Source organism: Cnephaeus nilssonii (assembly GCF_951640355.1).
Source record: "Cnephaeus nilssonii genome assembly, chromosome: 11".
Lineage (NCBI taxonomy): Eukaryota > Metazoa > Chordata > Mammalia > Chiroptera > Vespertilionidae > Cnephaeus > Cnephaeus nilssonii.
The window spans coordinates 69,273,979-69,295,323 of record NC_137082.1 but is presented as its reverse complement, the minus strand read 5'-3'; the positions used below and the strand labels follow the sequence as shown (position 1 = coordinate 69,295,323).

Genomic DNA, 21,345 nt, shown 5'->3' with positions numbered 1-21,345 from the left:
GATTGGAATTCTTCAGAAATGACTCCACAGCACAGATCGAATCTGCAAACTCAAGATTGATAGAAGGGTCTTGCTGCTCCGTTTGGGACCACCGCCCTAACCTCATTGGGACCTCACTGTTCCTTAGAGTAACTTGGTGAGCTTTCCTGGTGGTGTGCAGGTGGAATGAATCCTTAAATGAGAAAGGTGGGCAGGGAATATCCCAGGAAAAGGTCTATGCAAACTACATAGGAGGCAGTGTCAAAGAAGGCTTTAGTGGTCTCGAATTCCCACATGGAGCCTTCAGTCCCAAGTCACTAGGCTGGGTCCAGAAGGGTGGGGCTAGATTGGGCTGCCGTGAGAAAGGCTCCTTTCAGCTGGCTAGGTACATGTCTTTGAAACTAGCCAGGCATCCGGCTCCAAATGCTCTTGTTTGTAATGTACGGTCTCCTTTAATCCTTACGAAGAGGGAGCTTACCAAGAAGGGAGCCGGCCCCCTAAAGGCTATAACATTGGGGATTACAACCCAGGTTTCAGGCCCTCCCAGGGTGCTCAGCTCCACCGCGTCTCCACAGCCCCACCCCAGGCCAGGTGAGGGCTCTCCCGCCTCCGGAGGCGGGGCCAAGGGTGTCGCCCACCGGAGGCTTCTAGAACGCTGAGGGGTCCCAGGTGGGGAACTAAGAGGGGCGGGGCCGGGCGTAGGTGATTGGCACGCGGGCGCCGAGGGGTGGTAAAAGAAGGGGCGGGCGCGCAGGCCCTGAGAGTCTCTAGCTTCCTGCGCGCCCGCCGCGGCCGAGGAACCGCCCGGGTGACGCACGCGGGGCGCGGGGGCCGGCACCTCGTTCCCCCCACCCACCATGAACGCCAGCGGCCCGGGCTTCCCGCTTGCCTCGCTCTACGTGGGCGACCTGCACCCCGACGTGACCGAGGCCATGCTGTACGACAAGTTCTCGCTTGCCGGACCCATCCTGTCCATCCGCGTGTGCCGCGACGTGGCCACCCGCCGCTCGCTGGGCTATGCCTACATCAACTTCCAGCAGCCGGCCGACGGTGAGCCCAGGGGGCTGGGAAGAGGCGGACTGACGCATGATGAACCCACCTCTCGGCCAGCCGCTCTTCCATCTCTGCTCCTGCATCTTCCGTTTTGCAGCCAGGGAAACAGGCCCAGAGAGCCCCCTGAGGCCCGGAGGCAGGAACTAGCAATTAGTGTGCGCCTACTGTGTTTTCCTGGTGCTCCAGCTTGTAGAGGGGAGATATTAAGGCGGAGTGGAAACATCCAAGGGCTTGAGGGCCAGGCCAACCCTAGGATTAGAAAGCCAGCAGCTGTGTGACTTTGAGCAAATTACTCACCCATTCTGAGCTTCCCTTGCCTGTCTGAAAAATGGGGAGCGGACCTGCTTGATAGAGTGGTTGGGAGAAGAAAATTCAAAGCACCTGGTGAGGGCGATGTGGGAGGTGACATAGGTAACTAGTGGGGAAGCCGGGAGAGCTGGGCCTGGGGCTCGGCTTCTCCCGGCTGCTGACACGAGGTCTGCACCAGGCGCTTTCCCCTTGGCAAGCCCAGAAAAGCCGCCTCCACTTTAGGCTCCACAACCCGTTCCTCAGAGCTGATGGGATTGATTATCGCTTGCGGGATGGGTGTGCCCACACCCCTGGTGAGAGAGGAGAGTTTAAGAGCCCCGGGTTTGCTCAAGTTCTGCCACTAGGGTGTGAGCTTGAGCAAAAGTTCACACTTGACACTGCATCTGTGAAATGGGAGCTAAGGCTTGGAAGGAGAACTGGGTCTATGAAGTCTCTCCAGTATATTGTATGGGCTCAATAAGTGTAACCTAAGGGGAAAAAATAGTAACCAGCATTCAGGTGGAAGACTCCAGAAACAACCCAAAAAGGCCTGCCTGGCCAAGTCCAAGAGAGGGCGCCCTTACTCTGCATCTCCTGGGTGGATGGGGAGGTCCCCACCCCCACCCCCCCACCTCCAGCTGGGGGGTTACTGGGGTGGTTCAGCCTGTTTCCCAGGGGATGACTGAGCTGGATTCCAGGGGGACCTCTCCTTTGCTCTGCTTTCCCCACCCACTGCCATTTCCAGCTTTCTCCAAGTTCTGCGCACCTGACCTTTTGGGCAGACTTCATAGATGGGGAAGCTGAGCTCCAGAGAGAAGGGGTTTAGCCCCTGGGTGTTCGTTGGTAGAACTAGAAGGAAAAACCAGACTCCACTGAGTTCTGCACAGTTCCTGTCCATGCCTCTGGAAGTAGAGAATCCTTTAAGCAGGGGACAGCATGTGACCGGGGAGAGGTAAAGGCCATAGCAGTCGCAAGAGGACAGGCGTAGGCTGCTGTTCAGACACACTGCCATTTGCCAGCCATCTGTTTTGTGCCAGGTGCTAAGGACAAGGCACCTTGCATACCTTACTTAATTTTCAGCCTGTCCAGCAACCTAGAGGTAGAGGGTATTATTTCCCTTTGTTGGGTGTGAAAGGGTGGTTAATATCATCATCATCATCATCATCATCATCATCATCACTACTTTAGAGGAAGAAACCAACTCAGAGAGGTGATGTTTGCCTCCCCCAGAATCCTACTGCTTGTGATCAAATCTCAACTCTGCTGCTCAGCCCCTCTGAGCTTGAATTTCCTCTAACTGCTGCCACCGTTTGTCATAGAAGCCCTCCTTTACATTTTTATCTACTCGGTGTGCTTTAGAGACCACAGTAGACCTGGCTCTGCCACTGATCTTTCCCTTTCTGAGCCTCAGTTTTCCCTTCTGTAAAATGGGGGTAGGAATCCATGCTCACATGGCTATAGTGAGGAGTTGAATGAGATCCTAAAAAGTGGGAGGAGTGCCATACACTTTAATTCTTATCCCTCCTGAGCCTTCAGGCTCTTATCTCCAATGAGACCCAGGCATTGGCTCTTTTTTTTGGAAGGAGGCTCCCAATTAAGCACCTGAGGGTTCAGGGAGTCCCTTAACTTGCTCCTTTCTCTTCTTCTGTCCAGCGGAGCTGGCACTGGATACAATGAACTTTGAGGTTATCAACGGCCAACCCATTCGCATCATGTGGTCCCAGCGAGACCCAGGACTTCGAAAGTCGGGTGTGGGCAACATCTTCATCAAGAACCTGGAGGAATCCATTGACAACAAGGCCTTATATGATACCTTCTCCACCTTTGGAAACATCCTGTCTTGCAAGGTTGGTGTGCCCTCTTGAGGGGGTCTGGGTCAAGAACTGTGTGGCAGAGGTATTCCAAGAAGCACCTCACTTTACAGTGTATGAGGTCTTTTCCGTTAAGCTCTAGGTTCAGCAAGGACCGGAATGGAAGTAATTCTTTCAGTTTCATCTTCATGTACCTATCATGTACCTATGTGTTTCTGTCTGCTCTTGCTGTGTAACCACCCCAAAGCTTAGTCACTGTCAACAGCCGTTACTTAGCTTATAATTCTGCAATTGGTGATTTGGGCTGAGTTCAGCTGAACAGGTCTGGTCTTGGCTGGACTCCTTCATGTGCCTACGGAGAGCTGGGTGGCTCAGCTTCTAGGCAGTGAGTGGTTGGCTGTTAGCTGGAATACCTCAGCTTTCCTCCCTATGGTCTTTCATCCTCCAGCAGGCTAACCCATGGCAGTGGCAGGGGCCTAGGAGACAAAGTGGACGCTCACCGGGCCTCTTGAGATCTAAGCTTGGAACTGGCACACAGTCACTCCCAATGCATTCTATTTGCCAAAGCAAGTCACAAGACCCAATTCAGAGTGAGAGGACATAGAATTTATCGGACAAAGAGTGTGGATATAGGAAGGCCATTAATTGAGGTCATCATTGCAATCAATGGCCACACCTTGTTTTTAAGATTCCTCTTACAATAGAGTGGAAGTTCCATAAGAGTAGTGATCTTGTTTTTATTTACCTTTGTATCCAGGTACCTAGAATAAGATTGGCACATAGTAGATGCTCAATAAATATTTAGTTTCGTTTTCCCCAATCATTCAGTTGACACTTAGAGTTTAAGAGTTTCCTGAAAGAGTCAAATGGGAGTTCCATTTTTAATTTTATGAGAAATGCCATACTGTTTTCCACAGTGGCTGCACCAGGTCTACATTCCCACCAGCAGAGTACTAGGGTTCCCTTTTCTCTACATCGCCAACACTGTTGATTTGTTGTTGATAGCCATTCTGACAGGTGTGAGTTGATACCTCACTGTTGTTTTAATTTGCATCTCTCAGATGATTAGTGACTTTGAGCATTTTTTCATATGTCTCTTGCCTTCTGTGTGTCCACTTTGGAGAAGTATCTATTTAGGTCCTTTGCCCATTTTTGAATTGGATTGTTTGTCTTCCTTTTGTTAAGTTGTATGAGTTCCCTGTATATTTTGGAAATTAACTCTTTATCAGATGCATCATTGGCAAATATATTCTCCCATGCTATGGACTCTCTTTTCATTTTGTTGATGTTTCTTTTGCTGTGCAGAAACTTTTTATTTTGATGTAGTCCCATTTGTTTTCTCTTTAGTTTCCTTTGTCCTAGGAGATGTACTAGTATTGGTAAATATATTGCTACAAGAGATGTCTGAGATTTTACTGCCTATGGTTTCTTGTAGGATTTTTATGGTTTCATGACTTACAGTTAAGTCTTTTATCCATTTTGAGTTTATTTTTGTGTATGGTGTAAGTTGGTGGTCTAGTTTCATTTTTTTTGCATGTACCTGTCCAATTTCCCCTACACCATTTATTGAAGAGACAATCTTGACTCCATTGCATGCTCTTGCCTCCTTGGTCAAATATTAATTGAGCATAATGACTTGGGTCAATATCTGGAGTCTCTGTTCTGTTCCACTGATCTATATGCCTGTTCTTGTGCCAGTACAGGCTGTTCTGAATACAGTAGCCTTGTAGTATAACTTGATATCTGGTATTGTGATTCTTCCAACACCAATCAGAAAGAATGTATGCACCCCATGTTCATAGCAGAGTAATTTACAATAGCTAAGATTTGGAAACAGCCCAAGTGCCCATCAGCAGATGAGTGAATAAAAAAGCCATGTAGTATTCCATTTACACAATGTAGTATTCCATTTACACAATGGAATACTACATGGCAGTTAAAAAAGAAGGAACTCTTACCATTTGCAACAGCATGGATGGACATGGAGAATATTATGCTAAGGGAAATAAGTCAGTCAGGGAAAGATAAGTATCACATGATCTCACTCATATGTGGAATCTAATGAACAAAATAAACTGATGAACGAAATAGATCCAGAGACATAGAAGCATGGAACTGACTGATGAATTTCAGCGGGAAGGCAGAGGTGGATGGGCAGAGATTAACCAGGGGGAATTTTTATGCATATATGCATAGCCCATGGACACAGACAATACTGTGGTGAAGGCCTGGGAGGGGTGGGTGCGGGGAGGAGGAGGTCAATGGGGGGGGGGGGGGGGACCACAAAGGGACATCTGTAATACTTTCAACAATAAAGATAAATTTTTTAAAATTGACCATAAATAATAATACAAAAAAAAGAATTGCTTGAAAGGGTTCTTATGGCTACTACAATAAGATAAGAATGTGATACCCTTAGGAGGTGCTTGGCCCAAAACGGGGACCCAGTCAACATGGTTGAATTTGAAAGGAAGCTGGGGCTTGAGTTGAAAGTGGGGGGATCCTGTTTGGGGCTGGAGAGTGGAGGAGGGTATGCTGGGCCTAGATTTGTATGAATACTAGTGCAGGGCCCATTGAAGAGCCTCAAACGTCAAGTTGATCTAGTTCTGTGCAGTTGGAGCTCCTGGAAGTGAGTTCCCAATGGGACACCGTCACAGTTCCATTTCAGAGAAAGCATCCCAGGGGTCAGCATGGAAGCTGGGTTGGGAGGCTGGGGTAGTCATCTAGGCAAATGCCACTTAGCTGAGCTGGGGCACGGGCTGCAGGGGTGGGTGGAGCTAGGGACACCTGAAATGGGCATTAGTGGTCTTCGTGCAAGTTCAACCAGAGGGATGGGAACTACGTGACCTGAGGATTTTTCCTATTCTCAAGCTCTGTCCTTTTCATTTGAGTCAGGAAGCTTACAAAATAGGGGTAGGATGTGTGTGGGTCTTTTACAAAATTAAAACAAGTCTGTTGTTGAAACAGTATATAATTGATGAAGTTTGAACAATGTGGAAAGGAATGAAATGGAAAAGAAGGCTCCATCCCTTTCTACCCTAGTCCCCAGAAATAACCATTGTGAACAGTTTTGTGTGTTTCTGTTTAAAATTTTCCCTTGTGCAGATGCCCACTTTCACCCAATTGGGCTTGATCCCCCACCCTCCCCCGCTTAATGATATAGCCTCCACATCACTCTGTGTCAGCCACTGATACACCCTCCATATCACTCTGTGTCAGCCATATAATCGACCATGTTCTCCTCAGCTGCACACCAGCATGAATGTTCTGTAACTTACTTAACCAGTCGCCTCTTGATGGATACTCAAGAGGTGTTTCTAATTTGCTGTTAGAAACAAGGATGCAGGAATAGGAGATTGAATCTGACCCTCTTGCCCTTAGGAAGATATTTAAAAACTTGTCTGTGGTATAAAAGACCTGTGTTCAATTTGAGGACGGTACTGTGTGAGCTTAAGCAAGTGGATCAACCTCTCTGAGCTTTAGTTTCCCGTCTCTAAAATGGAGTTGTTGTGTGACATAGACTTGTCCGTCCCAGTCACAGAGTGAGCACTCAGATATTAGTTGTTATCATCTTGCCGTTCTATTCTACCTGAACCCCCTGTTGGCTGCTCTTCTTGTTCTTCTTCTCTGTGGCCCAGGTGGTGTGTGATGACCACGGCTCCCGAGGCTTTGGCTTTGTCCATTTCGAGACCCGTGAGGCTGCGCAGCAGGCCATCAGCACCATGAATGGGATGCTGCTGAATAACCGCAAAGTGTGAGTGGCAGGCATAGGGGTGGACCGAAGCTGAAGGGACAGAATCATAGCATCACCAACTGGGGACCCATGCTACCCACCACCGTCTAAGGGCACCGGGCACTGAGCAGCAGCCGGTATTCTCCCTGGCAGTGTGAGCTCGGAAGAGTGGCTTAAGCTCTCAAGGACTCCCTTTTCCTCAAGTAAAAATGGGACTGCTGACATATGCTTAGAGGATTTTTCTGAGGAGTGAATGAAGTGATGATTCTGAAGGAATGGCCAGGTCATCCATGGACTCAGCCTTCTCAGCATGCCTGTGAATTTTTTTTCTTAAGCCTTTCGTGTTATTTCATGGGATTTTTGGGTGGGTGGGAAAGTAGGCATATGCTTAGCCGGCCATCTTCATACATATCAGTTTGGCATCATCCCCACTTCACAGATGGGAAAACTGAGATGCAGATGCTGGAGAGAAACTCTTCTGGCAGTGCCCCTCCCCCAGTTTTGCTTCTGCACATCTGAGGGCTCAGCCCCAGGCTCAGCACTGTGGAGCGATGGAGGCTTCGAGCTGGGAGATGCCCGGAGAGTCATTCTGTCCAGGGCTTCCCAGGGGAAGCTTCTGTCCACAAAACTGAACAACGGTGGGCTTTTCCCAGAAAGAGGTTGTTTTGTTAGCTACCATGTGTCCACGTTTACCTTTGCCACTCAGTTTTCTCCAAGTTTTAGTGCCAGCTACAACTTGTTTGTGCTAAACGTGCTATAGATAACTATCAAATTTTCTTATGCCTGGTTTTGTTTTGTATTTTCCTTCTATTAAAGAATATGTTTTTATTGATTTTAGAGAAAGAGGAAGGGGGAGAGAGAGAAACATTAATTGGCTACCTCCTGCATGCCCCCTACTGGAGCCTGCAACCCGGGCATGTGCCCTGACCAGGAATTGAACGGGTGACCTCTTGGTACATGGGACAACACCCAACCATCTGAGCCAACTGGCCACAGCAGTTTTTGTTTGTTTGTTTTTCTTAATCGACGATACTTTCCTAGATGTGTTACCATGAACCTGGAGATTACAATTTTTAAAGTGACTATTGTATTTAAGTGATTTCAGTTTCCCCACAGCAGCACTAGCGTGGATTGTGTCTGGTTCTCCCACTACTGTTCCCCAGTGTACGTGGTAAATGAATGAGCAAATCCTTGTGGTGTGAGTTTGAGCCCCAGTTTTACAGGAATGAACACTGAGACTCAGATTAAGGAATTTGCCCGGGGTCCCACAGCTAGGCAGCTGCAGAGTGAGGATTCAAGTGTGACTCCCAAGTTCATGCTCTTACCTCCTGTGCACTCAGCTGCCTGGTGTCTGGTAGGACCTCCCTGTGCATTTGCCACAAGAATCAAGTCTTCTTAACCTTATGCTGGAACATAGAATCTCGGCTGCAGAAGGTCGTCCAGCCTTGGGATTTATTCTAAGCAGTATCGCCCTGCCCAGTGTTCTGATGAGGGAATCAGAGGCCAGAGGCTGGTAGCAATTGGCTCCAATGACCCAGGGTTGCGGAATGGGCTGGGATTGGGGGGGGGGGGGGGGGGTGGCTGGTGGCTGGCAGCTGCCTACCCTGTCGGTGTGTCCACAGCTTCGTTAGCCACTTCAAGTCCCGACAGGAGCGGGAGGCTGAGCTGGGGGTTCGGGCCATGGAGTTCACCAACGTCTACGTGAAGAACCTGAAAGTGGACATAGACGAGCAGGGCCTGGAGGCGCTCTTCTCCCAGTTTGGTGAGTGTGTTTCCTGAGGGAGTTTGGGGTCACTTTCTCTTCTGCTCCCTGGTCAGGCTGGGAGGAAAGGCCCTCCTGGGGCTTTCTGGAGACTTGTGGGAGGAAAGGGGGACACCTTGGGGCTTCCTGAACTCCCCTTTGAGCCAGGTTGGTCCTTCCCAGGGAAGATGCTGAGTGTGAAGGTGATGAGGGATGACAGCGGCCGCTCCCGAGGCTTTGGCTTTGTCAACTTTGAGAAGCATGAGGAAGCCCAGAAGGTAGGAGCCTGCCTCCCCATCGCCCTGCTTCATGGAGAAGGTGCTGAGCCAGGCCTAGGAAGAAGGGAGGTCGGGAGCAGAGGGCTCCAGCTGCCGGTGGAAGGAAAGGTCACATGAGCCAGGGCCCTTCCTGCCTGTGCTGAAGGCAGACAGCTTCAGCCTCCTTCCGGGGCCTCTGAGCCACGAGGCTGCTTCTGTTATAGGCTCTGCTGCACCAGAGGTAGAAGGGGCCTTCGAGACGGCCACTACCCTCTGCTTGGATTGACTGGGACTGAGGCAGGGAGGGAAGTGCTAGGCTATTTCTTGCTTCCAGGCCTTTGCAAATGCTGTTTTTCTCACAACACTTCCCTTGTCCTGCAATTTAGACCAATGCTGTCCAATAAAAATGTAACGTGAGCCACATATGCAATTTAAAATTCTCCAATAGATTAAAAAAAATTTCAATAGCCACATTAAAAAGGGTAAAAAAAGAAACTGTGAAATTAATTGTAATATATTTTACTCAATGTAAACATTTTCAAATGATTACCACGTCAGTGAGTATTTAATATAAAAATTGAGATTTTTTTTTTACATCCCCTTTTTTGTACTTAATTCTTTGAAATCTGGTACCTCCAGCACAATTCAGACTGGCCATATTTCAAGTGCTTAGTAGCTGCATGTGGCTACTGACCACCTTATTGGACAGCGTAGCTTTAGGCGATTTAGTGCCTGTCCTTTGGGTCTCCTACTTTCCCTCCTTCACGAAGCTGCCTCTTCCTGTTATCACTTAACTTGTGAAACCTGTCTCTCTCCATTATTAGTACATGAACAGCACCGAGAGTAGAGGCCTAGTGGGTTTGGCTCAGTGGATAGAGCATCAGCCTGCAGACTGCCGGGTCCCGGATTCAATTCCAGTCAAGGGCACATGCCCGGGTTGCGGTCTCCATCCCCAGTAGAGACCATGCAGGAGGCAGCCGATCAATGATTCTCTCTCATCATTGATGTTTCTATCTCTCTCCTTCTCCCTCCCTCTCTGAAATCAATAAAAAAATATATATTTTTAAAAAAGAATAGAGAGTAGAGGCTGGGTCTCATTTCACCATTAAGTCTCTAGTATTATACCTGTCATTTGCTACCAGATATATATTTGCTGAGTGAGTGAATGGTACAAGGTCATACAGTGACAAAGCTGGAATAACAATGTTGTATTTGGCCTCCCATAAGCTCTTTATGGCCAGCCATAAAGCTCTTCTCATGGTTGCTGCCCCATTAAGATCATCAGACATGTAAAAAAAAAAAAAAAAAAAAGATCACCGGACATGGAAGAGCTCAGCTCAGGGTGGATTCTGGCTGGAGACCTGGATCCTGGTGCCGTCTCCATAGCAGCCTCTTCTCACTGAGCACTCAGCACGGGCTGGGCACTGTGCTGGGGGTTTTGCATACATTCTCATCTCTCCCCCCACTAATATGGGCTCTGCTGTTGTTATTAGGTTTCATGGGTTGTATTAGGTTCCACTGGGATTAGAATAAACTCTTTCTGACTCTGAAGTTTTGTTTTAAAGTAAATGGCTCCTTTGAAAGGTAACTTCTTGTGTGTCCTTGGACCAGTCCTACCCTCTAGGTTTTGTTTTCCCCAACTGTAAAGCGACAAGTGGGAGCAGATGGATGAAGCTGCAGGGGTCCATTAACTCCAAGGTCTCAGAGACTTTGGTAATGACTTTTAAGACTGCTGTACAACAGGTAGTTCCTGGGTCCACAATGTATATTTACATATATTTGCATATTTAGGCAGGAAAGCAAAAGTCATCATTATGTGAAAGTATTTACTAATGAACGGACCACTGAAAAAGTAAGTTCCCTTCAACATTTCTCTTCACTAACACTATTATCTCATCCTAACTATTGAGCCGGTACACACATAAGTCTGCCTTTTGCTGATTTTTGCAGATAAGTCAATGCAAATTCAGTTTAGTATAAATGGATTGCAGAGAGACGTTGCGTATCTCACAAAAGATGTAGGATTTCATGCAATCAAAGCCACTGACTAGTTAGGGTCTGGTAGGCTTAGGCCAGTTAACTGAAGAAAAGCAAAACCAACAGCGTTAAAACACCAGTATTTCTAAAACAAAAGTTCTCATAATTAGCAAAAGGATTCTTTATGCCGTGAAATCCAACATGAAGTAAGAGATGTTGGTTATGCTGTCATGCCATTTTGAAAGAATTATGCTTGCTGCTTTAAAAAAAAATCCATGTTTTAAAAAAATCCATGTGCAGGTAGTTATAAACTGATTATCAAATATGGGAAACTGCAAATTTCCCTTTTTAAAATAGAGTCAGAAGCAAATTTAACAAAATCTAGTTTACTCTGAAATTTTGTCCCATGTTTTTAAAAAGTGGATGGCCTTTATCCTGGTACTGATTATTCTCAGCTAACAAGGCCAGCTGGTTGGCAGGCGGTCCCTTCTAAATCCGGGAGGTGGGACTGGAGGCCATGGCTAAGGCCAGGGCCTCATGGGGATTGGTCACCAAGCACTGTCACTCCATCTTCTCTGCACAGGCTGTGATGGACATGAATGGGAAGGAGGTGAGAGGGCAGCTGCTCTATGTGGGCCGTGCCCAGAAGTGGGCGGAGCGGCAGAATGAGCTTAAGCGGAAGTTCCAGCAGATGAAGCAGACGAAGCAGGAACGGCTGAACCATTACCAGGTGAGGGCCCTGAATGTGATTCCTTCCTCCAGCACAGTGGTCGGCAAACTCGTTAGTCAACAGAGCCAAATATCATCAGTACAACAATCGAAATTTCTTTTGAGGGCCACATTTTTTAAACTTAAACTTCTAATGCCACTTCTTCAAAATAGACTCGCCCTGGCCGTGGTATTTGGTGGAAGAGCCACACTCAAGGGGCCAAAGAGCCGCATGTGGCTCGCGAGCCACAGTTTGCCGACCACGGCTCTAGCAACCCCACGTCCGGGAACTAGGCCTTAGGGATTGTGGGGGCTCCAGCTTCCAGGTGAGGGGCATGCTGTGTGATGGGTGGGGTGCATGGGTATTGTGCGGGACTGGGAACAGGAGGCTTGGAGACCAGGGCTTCCACTGCCCACCACACAAGTCAGTCAGGAGCTTGGGGAGGAAGGCCTAGCTAGCAGTGTCCTTTCCTTCCAGGGGGTGAACCTGTATGTGAAGAACCTGGATGACTCCATTGATAATGAGAGACTGAGGAAAGAGTTCTCTCCCTACGGAGTGATCACCAGTGCCAAGGTGAGGGCTGTGGGTGCCTACAGTGGACAGATAGCCTCCCCCTCCCATCCTCTCACTGCCCACACACCCCTGCTTCCTCCCATGGCCTTCCGGGAGTTGGTGCTGAGCCACACCTTTTGGATTTGGGGGCTATGTCTGACCTCATTGGAGCTTGTCTGCACTGGAGGGAAAGAGGATGGTAATACAGTCCCAGTCACACAGCTGGTCTTATTGGGGCCCACTGAAACCTTGGTTCCTTCACCAAGCATTATTGAGTGCCTACTATATGCCAGGTTCCAGAAATTCATGTCTTAGCATTTCCATTGACTTTGTTGTCTGATCTTGACCAGTGACCTACCCCTCCTGGACCTCAGTTTCTGCATCTGAAAAATGAGAGGGTTGGGCTATATCATTCTTCATCTATTCTTCATTTATTAAGCATTCTTAGCACCTGAGGTGTGATGATTGGCTGTTCTACTCAGTAGCTCTGTGATCTTGAGCAGATGTCTTCTTCTTCTTTTTTTTTTTTTGTTAAATATATTTTATTGGTTTTTTACAGAGAGGAAGGGAGAGAGATAGAGAGTTAGAAACATCGATGAGAGAGAAACATCCATTAGCTGCCTCCTGCACACCCCCTACTGGGGATGTGCCCGCAACCAAGGTACATGCCCCCGACCGGAATCGAACCTGGGACCCCTCAGTCCGCAGGCCGACGCTCTATCCACTGAGCCAAACCGGCCCCGGCTTGAGCAGATGTCTTCTGAGCCTCATCTATAAGATGAGGGAATTGGGCTCACTGGATGCTTCTTCAACGCTGACTGCTCACTAAAATCCCCTAGAGAGCTCCTAATACAGACACCTGAGTCAGAGAAATTGCATGTAGATGTCTGAGGGTAGGGGCTGGGCATTTTATTTATTTATTTATTTATATTCTTTAAATATCTTTATTGATTTTAGAGAGAGAGGAAGGGAGAGGGATAGAGAGATAGAAACACTGATAAGGGAGTAACATCAATCAGCTGCCTTCTGCATGCCCCCCGCTACTGGGGATCGAGCCTGACTAGGAATCGAACCGTGACCTCTTGGTTCCTGGGTTGATGCTCAACCACTGAGCCACAACAGCCGGGCTCTGAGAATAGTTTTAAATGCATAAAGGAAAATTCATAGGATTACAAAAACAATTATATTGAAATAATTATCAAAATACTAACGTGACAGCAGTATGTACTTCTTTATTAATGTATCAAACTATGAGATCTAGTGAAGTAGCAATTAGCATAAAAGGTATTTGAGATCAGCAATAATGAATATGAAAATATTTTCTCTTCCCCCCAAAGTCACATTTTTTGTTCTTACATTCAAAATAGAAGGAAATGCTAATGTGAAAATACAGATGCCATTTTTTCCCCCATTCGAGTTTACAGACCCCTTGAATCCCACCCATTGACCTCCCTGTGGAACTGGGAACTCTCAGGTCAAGCAGGTAGCAAAGTACAGTTGGAAAATCACCGATGTAGAGTAGAGCATGGGCTCTAATAGAGCAGATTCAAAAAATTGTCTCAACTCTGTTGCTCATGGAGTAGGTGAGCAGGGCCCGTGTCTTGACCCTAAAAAAAGATGGCGAAGCCTAAATGTAATGTGGATTGGATCCTGGAAGAGGAAAAGAATATTAGCAGTAAAACTAGTGCAATCCCAATGAAATGTCCAGTTTGGTTAATAGCATGGTAGCTAATGTTGCAGTTGATAGTATTGTGCCAATGTTACTATGGTAGTTTTGACGAATGTACCCTGTTAACGTGGGGAGGCAAGCTCAGTGAAAGATATACAGCAACTCTGTTCTATTTTTGAGACTTTTCTATAAATATAAAGATATTCCAAAACAGAAAGGTTATTTTAGTTAAAAGGCTAAGAACCTCTTCCCCAGATTTTGAAAGAACTTGGCTTAGGGCCTTGTGGAGGCAGTGGGGGTTTACCGGATGGTCCATTGGCTGAATGTGTGACCCACTGGCTGGGTGACCCTGGACAAGTCTCTCTCTCTCTCTCTCTCTCTCTCTCTCTCTCTCTCTCTCTCTCTCTCTCTCTTTTTAATGGTAAAAAGGGCTTTTATTTCTACTAAAAAGATCATTAACAAGTTAAAGCACCAGAAATAGAAATTCAAATTATTTTCATGTTCCTTACAATTCTCTTTATTGGAGTCTCTAGGAAATATAGCTGTTAAGAGCACCCTTTTGATGTCCATAATTCACAAATGAAGTTGTATGAGTAGTTAGGAAAACCCAGCCCTAGCCAGTCTGGCTCAGTGGATAGAGCATCAGCCTGCAGACGGAAAGGTCCCGGGTTCGATTCTGGTCAAGGGCACATGCTGGGGTTGCGGGCTCAATCCCCAGTAGGGAGTGTGCAGGAGGCAGCCGATCAATGATTCTCTCTCATCATTGATGTTTCTATCTCTCTCTTTCCCTCTCCCTTCCTCTCTGAAATCAATAAAAATATGTAGTAAAAAAAAAGAAAAGAAAAGAAAGAAAACCCAAGAAGTGGTCGAAATGCAGATTGTTTTCATCATAGTGACCTCAACGGAAATGTTTAAGATGGTGGCCCTGGCTGAAGAACCAGCCCTAGTCTTAGATTCTTAGCTAACCCTAGACTATCATCTCACTTCATGATAGCCTCTCTGAGGAAGGTATATACATTTAATTAAGCCAGCTTCCCACCACAGCCTAAGAAAATCTTTCAGAAAGAAAATTGAGAGAGATATATTCTGAAAGGCAGCTCTTCTCCCTAATTCTGCGAATGGTCAGTGCAATATGAGTAGCTGTCAGTCAGCAAGTAGACTGGTCTCGGATCTGTCACTCTTGAGCCCCACTTTCCTCACCTATAAAGTGGGAGTCATAGTGAAGTGAGGGGTGTCAAGTATCTGGCATGTGGTGGGCCTCAGTGAATGCGGGGTGACAGGACACCCCGACCAGGCTGGGCCCCAGGGGAGGAGGGGAACCGGCCCCTGGAGTCTTCCTTCCCCTCCCCCAGCAGCCCTTGTCTTGTCTTGCTTTTAGGTGATGACAGAGGGTGGCCACAGCAAAGGGTTTGGCTTTGTGTGTTTTTCCTCTCCAGAAGAGGCAACGAAGGCCGTGACAGAGATGAACGGGTGCATCCTGGGTACCAAGCCGCTGTACGTGGCGCTGGCTCAGCGCAAAGATGAGCGGAAGGCTATCTTGACCAACCAGTTCATGCAGCAGCGCCTCTCCAACGTGTGGGCCCTGGGTGGCCCCCTCTTGGGCTCTTTCCAGCAGCCCGTCAGCTACTTCCTGCCCACCGTGCCCCAGGTGAGGGCCTGCCTGCAACCTGACAGCCAGGTAGAGCAGGAAGAGAGCTTCCAGGCAGACATAGTTTCCAACCTGCTTCTGCCTGAAACAGCAGGTTGTTTTAACCCCATTTCTACAAGGGCTGATGGAAACCCTTCTCTAAGAGTGTTGCTGTCAAACGGCGCTTCCATATGGGAGAGAGATTTGTGAATGGTGTGCTAAAAAGATTCTTTGGTCAGATTTAAGTTTGAGAACTACTGCAGTAAACAAAGGAAGCATCGGTTTCTTTACCACACGCATTGTTTTACCCTACTACGCCTTTCTGACTTCCCAAACGGACAGAGTCGGTAGCCCTCCCCCAACGTAAGTGGCCATTTTTGCAGCGTGCCTGCTACCATCTCCGAGGGGCCTGGTTTGGGAGAGGAGCTTGTGTGGCCCAGAGGACGTAGAAAGATGTTAGCCACTAGAGGCTCCTGGAATGGGGACATTCCTGCTCCTGTTAGCAACTGCGGAAGCTGGCACAAGTTTCAGCAGGACGTGTCACCATTTTATCCAGGTCGTTGGGCTAGTGGCTCTGATAATAGGGATGAGGATTGAACCTGAGATCTTGCCCCAAAGAGTTGAGGGATAATGGCCGTCCCAAAATGGGAAGCAGGCCCTCATCCCAGCTTTGTGCGTCTTTACTAACCAGCCCCCTGGGGGGACAGTGGCGTTCCTGCGGTGACGTCCTTCGGGGGATGCAGTTTCTCACTTCCCCTGCTGCAGCCCCCTCACCTGGGTCTTCTTCTCCCACACAGCCTCCAGCCCAGGCTGCGTGCTATGGCTCTGGCCCACCTGTCCAGCCTCCCCCCAGGTGGACGGCCCAGCCACCTAGACCCTTGAGTGAGTGATCCAGCCCCTTCCAGCGGAGTGTGGGACCCATGGGGGAGTGTGTAACATAGTGGTTAAAGAACACGAGTTTTGGGGTCAAGCCTGGCTCTGTCACTTCCTAAAGTGTTCATCTGGGTGGGTAACTTCCTCTCTGAGCCTCAGTTTCCTCTTCCGAATGTGGGCCTGAACGAGATGTGTGTAAGCGCACCAAGCACAGTGCTGACCCTGTAAAAGGCTCTCATTATCTTCAGTCTGATTTGTGGCTGAAAATTCTTGCGAAGCTGAGAAAATGAAACTCCTTTGGCCGTGTTGCTGGTGAATGGCCCTTCTCTAAGAGTAAAGGTCACCTGATTTGAAACTGTCTGGGGATACGAAGGGGTGTGATCACGATGCCTGGGGCTCTGGGGAGACGGGAATTGATTTGTAATAGGAAATTGCCACACCCCCTCCCTGGAGTTGGGGGTCTGCCTGACCAGGTGAATTCACTCATCTTCCTGCTGTGAATGTTCTGGTTCCCCTTCCTCACCCTGGAACCGTCAGGGGGTGGTGTGCTACTCTGATTAACGATCCCCCTTCCTGCCAACCTTTCTCTTTCATGTTCTCTGTACCACAAGCCACCTACTCTCCCGCTGCCTCAATGGCCTGGTCACCAGCCACGTCTCAGCGCTCCCCAACCCACATCAGCAGTGTCAAGAAGGCCTCTCCCCAGGAGCCACACCAGATGTCCTACACACAAACAGTGGGTGAGTGCAGGCAGGGCCAGAGGAGTGGGTGTGCAAGGGGGCTGGGGCTGGGGCAGGGGCTTGGTGCTGGGTTGGCACTAGCAGGGAGTTCGAACCAGCCTCCACGGTGACCTTGCCATTCACCCTCTTGGAGAGCAGGGCTGACTTTGAGGCTGTATAGCACAGTAGTTAGTGTGGACTCCAGAGTCTTGCAGGCCCAGTTCCTGGGGTTCCCTTACTCTGTGGCCTTGCTAACTACTATTATCGGATTGCCTCATCTTTAAAATGGGGATGAAAACAGTTTTCCCCTTTTGTTGTGTGGGTGAATGAGATCATAAGTGTAGGGGCTTAGCATCGGATCTGAACTTAGGTTCACAACAACAGCTATGAACAAGGGCATAGATTTTGACAAGAGGCAAGCATGTGTGGCAGATGTTTGTGCATCTATGTGCTGGGAGTTCTATATGAATGCTCGTCTCTAGGCCTTATCACTTCAGGTTGCTGACAGGCGCTAACATCCCTGCTTATTTCTTTTTAAATATATTTTATTGATTTTTTACAGAGAGGAAGGGAGAGGGATAGAGAGTCAGAAACATTGATGGGAGAGAAACATCAATCAGCTGCCCCCTGCACACCTCCCACTGGGGATGTGCCCACAACCAAGGTACATGCCCTTGACCAGAATCAAACCTGGGACCCCTCATGCCACAGGCCGACACTCTATCCACTGAGCCAAACCAGTCAGGGCCATCCCTGCTTATTTCTTACAGCCAACATTGGTACCCAGACCTCTGGCCTTGGTGAGGCAGGATGCTCTATGCCAAGTGGGCCTCTCCTGACACAGAGATATTCCTTGGAAACGCCCAGCACCCATGAGGTAAGGCTGACCTAACTGCCCTCTTAATCTGGGCTCCGGCGGGGGGTGTGGGGAGGGGGCTGGCTAGAACCTTGGCTAAGGCATTGACCCTTTTCTGGACCTTTTCTTGGTTTATAAAGGTTCGCTTATTAACAATGTACAATCAAAAAGTGATCACCCTTACTAACAGAAGGAGGGAAAGGGCCAGGACCACGTTTTATTCGTTACGATTTGCTTTGCCTGGGTTATTACCGAAATTAATTTGGATTTCCTTAGTACTTATGTGTTGAGCAGCAAGGATGTGATTAATCAAAACAGAACTGAAAATATCTACTGTCATTATAAGTTTAAAGGCTGTATATTTATCTCCCTGTTCCCCCCAAAAGAGTCTCAAACTCAGCATTTTCATCTCCTGTCTAGAATTTCACTGTATATGCTTTGAACTATTTCTTGCAAAATGAACAAGAGTAGTCATTAGAGAGCAAATGCTCTTAACGTTATCAAGATGTGAAAGGGTCAGAAGTATGGTGGAAATATGGCCATAAAAGCTACTGGATCCAAAGTGCTTTGTTCGGCACAAAGGGATTAGTAAGGTGTGGCTTTGTTTGGCTACATGGACTGGGGGCGTTTAGAGGTTCCTAGCACAGTGGAAAACATCTACGTCAGAGTGTTACTTTGTCGTCCAGCCCACCGTGCCCTTGTTGGGGACTCTGTCCCACCCAATTGTCCATGCCTTGCCCCCTGCCCCCCTCTTCCAGAGCCTTCCTGGAGGCCTGTGCTCACCTGACAGGGTTAAATGTTTCAAGGCCTTGCCCGTCCGTGGTGTTTAAGGGATGTGTCCCCGGCACCATGTGCAGGTCCAGGAGCCTGCTGTGTGCATCCCCGGACAGGAACCCCTGACCGTGTCCATGCTGGCCGCAGCACCACTGCACAAGCAAAAGCAGATGATAGGTGAGTGGCTGGTTCCCCTGCTCTGGAGCAGAGGAGGGGGGCTGGGAGCTGGCTGGTCTGGTGGGGAACACCAAGTGGAGGTCAGACATGAGGACAACATCTAGCTTTGTCGCTGACCAATCTGCTGGGTGACCTTGCCCAAGTTGGGTCTGTAATCCAGGCCCCGTTCTCTCATCTTAAAATAATGGTCAGATGAGATGTTCCTGAGGTTTCTTCAGCTCTGCTGTACTTGACTTTGACTTAGGCTGGGAGAGACCCCAGATGTGGGGAGATCAGGGGTCAGGAGGAGGAGTATGGTTTCGGGTTTCTGCTAGGACATGGCCCCTAAGGTGGGTGTTGCAGTTCCTCACATCTCCCCTGACTGGGAAGAAGCTGTCGCCAGATTTCATCAGCTTCCCCAATGGTGCCCATTACAGGGAGGTGGTAACTAAACGTGCACTGGGAAAATGGACCACTGGACCCTGACTTCCTGTGCAGTTCATCCCGTGTCTGTGACAGGCCCTCCGCAAGGGTGCCACTAACTGTTGAATGAATGAACAAGCTAGTGGTTGGCAGGTTCTTTTCTTCAAGTCCACCAAGATCTCCTAACCCTTCTCTGTAGGCCCCCACTGCCACCACCCCATTGTTCCTCAGCTCACTTGGCGTTTGGCCACTTTATTACCTGTACCTCAAAGAAGAAGTCTCAGTGGGCTTAATGGAGGCAGAGGGCTCTGTTAGCTGTTCCTTGTAAACATCTGCGCTTTCATCATGGGAAGATCTCTCCCACTCGCACTCAAGGCACCCCAGCCTGGCTAGACCCTCCACATATTGCCAAAATGGGCTTGACCACCAACACTAGGCCCTGTCATTAGAAGTACCTGAATGGTGGAAGGTGAATTTATCTGGTGTATTTGGCTCCTCCCTCCCCCCCCCCCCCAAAAAAAAAAAAGTCAGGTTCAACATTATCATATCCTGTCTAGAATCTTAGTGTGTATTTGGAACTATTTTCTGCAGAATGAACAAGAGTAGTCTTTAAAGAGCAATCACCTTTGTATCAGACCCCATGCAACTACTTTATATCTAGTATCAAATATGCTGCTGCAGACTGACCTCCAAAATGGGGTTTGCTATGCCCACTTCATTTGGGAAAGAGGCTGCTGGTCACCAGGTTAAGTAAGAGGAGTCTGGAAGGAGCAGTTCGGGGACAGCCACCCAGATGCCTCGCTGCTCCATTCCACAATACCGCCCCTGGGATGCTGGGATATCAGCCAGGTGTGTGTTCATAAGCCATCAGAGGCTGTTCCATTCAGGTGAGCGTCTCTACCCCCTTATCTACAATGTCCACACTCAGCTGGCGGGCAAGATCACGGGCATGCTGCTGGAGATCGACAACTCAGAACTGCTGTTCATGCTGGAGTCTCCAGAGTCCCTCAATGCCAAGGTGGGCTGGGGCGTGGGTGGCAGAGCGCCCTGAGGGCAGGAGGAGAGCTAAGGTGGCTCCTAGATGAGCCAGCAGGCTGCTCCTTGGACAGATGAGGTTTATCTTCTTGCTAATACCTGCAGAATCGTGGAGTGGGATAGAATCATAGATGATTCTCTGCAGCTCCATAGGCAAGGTTTTGGCACAAGGAGCTGTTTCCTGTAAGGGTTATGATTTCCCCAGCTGTCCAGCAGTGTACATCTGTCTTGAGAAGGTGACTGTGGGTTTCTGTCCTGGGAGCTGGCAAGCAGCAGCCGGATGAGGGTTCTGCAGAAATGCTATGGAGGGAGGGGAACTCTTGTCTTTAGCATGCTGAGGCCTGGGGAGGTCAGGGCTCTCCTAGGACCCTGCTAGGGCAGCTGCACTTAGTCCCTCCCACTGTCCCACAGGTAGAAGAAGCTTTGGCTGTGTTGCATGCAGGCTTACCAGACCACGGAGGAGGAGCCGATGAAAGTGAATGTAATTGAAACCAGGTGGGTGGGTGGGGTTGCGAGGAATGGTGACAGACGTAGCTGAGCCCAGAAGCACTAAGGAACTGGGCAGGGACTGGCTGGCTTTCACAAAGTCCCTGAGAACCGTGTGTGACACGGCTTTCTCCGGGGGAAGCTGTGGGACTGGAATGGGTGCTGGAATGGGTGCGGACTATCAAAGGGGAGGAGGTGTTCTCTTGCTAGCTGCCCGCCTCGCCTTACTCATAATAGGCCTGGCTTCCCCTGGCACTGCCTGGCTCCATCTGCCTGCCTGAAGGCCTGGCTTGGTATAGCCCCTGTTCTTAGTCGGGAGACCAGGTGTCTGCCATACTTGAGAAACATTTAATTTTACTTTTTTGTCCTCAGAAAATGGAATCCTCACTCCCTTGGCTGACAAGAGAACAGCGTTCCTGCTCTTGGCTCTAAAGCCCTGTGAACCATAACTTATTTCCTAGTTGGGCTGTCTCTGTACCTGAGCTCTGTATGTGGAACGAAGGCTGGTCACCCAGCCAGCCCATTACCTTTTTCATTTTTTACTTAATTTATTGGGGTGACACTGGTTAACATTATAGAGGTTTCAGGGGCACATTCTATAGCACATCATCTGTTCACCACCCCAAG

General features: G+C 48.6%; 1 protein-coding gene across 1 annotated transcript; it reads left to right on the top strand.

Annotated features, from left to right (window-relative positions):
• The first annotated feature begins 618 nt into the window (after positions 1-618).
• Positions 619-21,292, top strand: PABPC1L (poly(A) binding protein cytoplasmic 1 like). Its single transcript, XM_079783441.1, has 14 exons — positions 619-1,029; positions 2,974-3,167; positions 6,770-6,885; positions 8,487-8,626; positions 8,789-8,883; positions 11,423-11,569; positions 12,026-12,121; positions 15,148-15,602; positions 16,741-17,009; positions 17,759-17,865; positions 18,702-18,795; positions 20,085-20,215; positions 20,644-20,707; positions 21,091-21,292. The coding sequence occupies exons 1-14, from the start codon at positions 837-839 to the stop codon at positions 21,165-21,167; spliced, it is 2,178 nt and encodes a 725-aa protein (XP_079639567.1). The 5' UTR covers positions 619-836; the 3' UTR covers positions 21,168-21,292.
• The last annotated feature ends 53 nt before the right edge of the window (positions 21,293-21,345 follow it).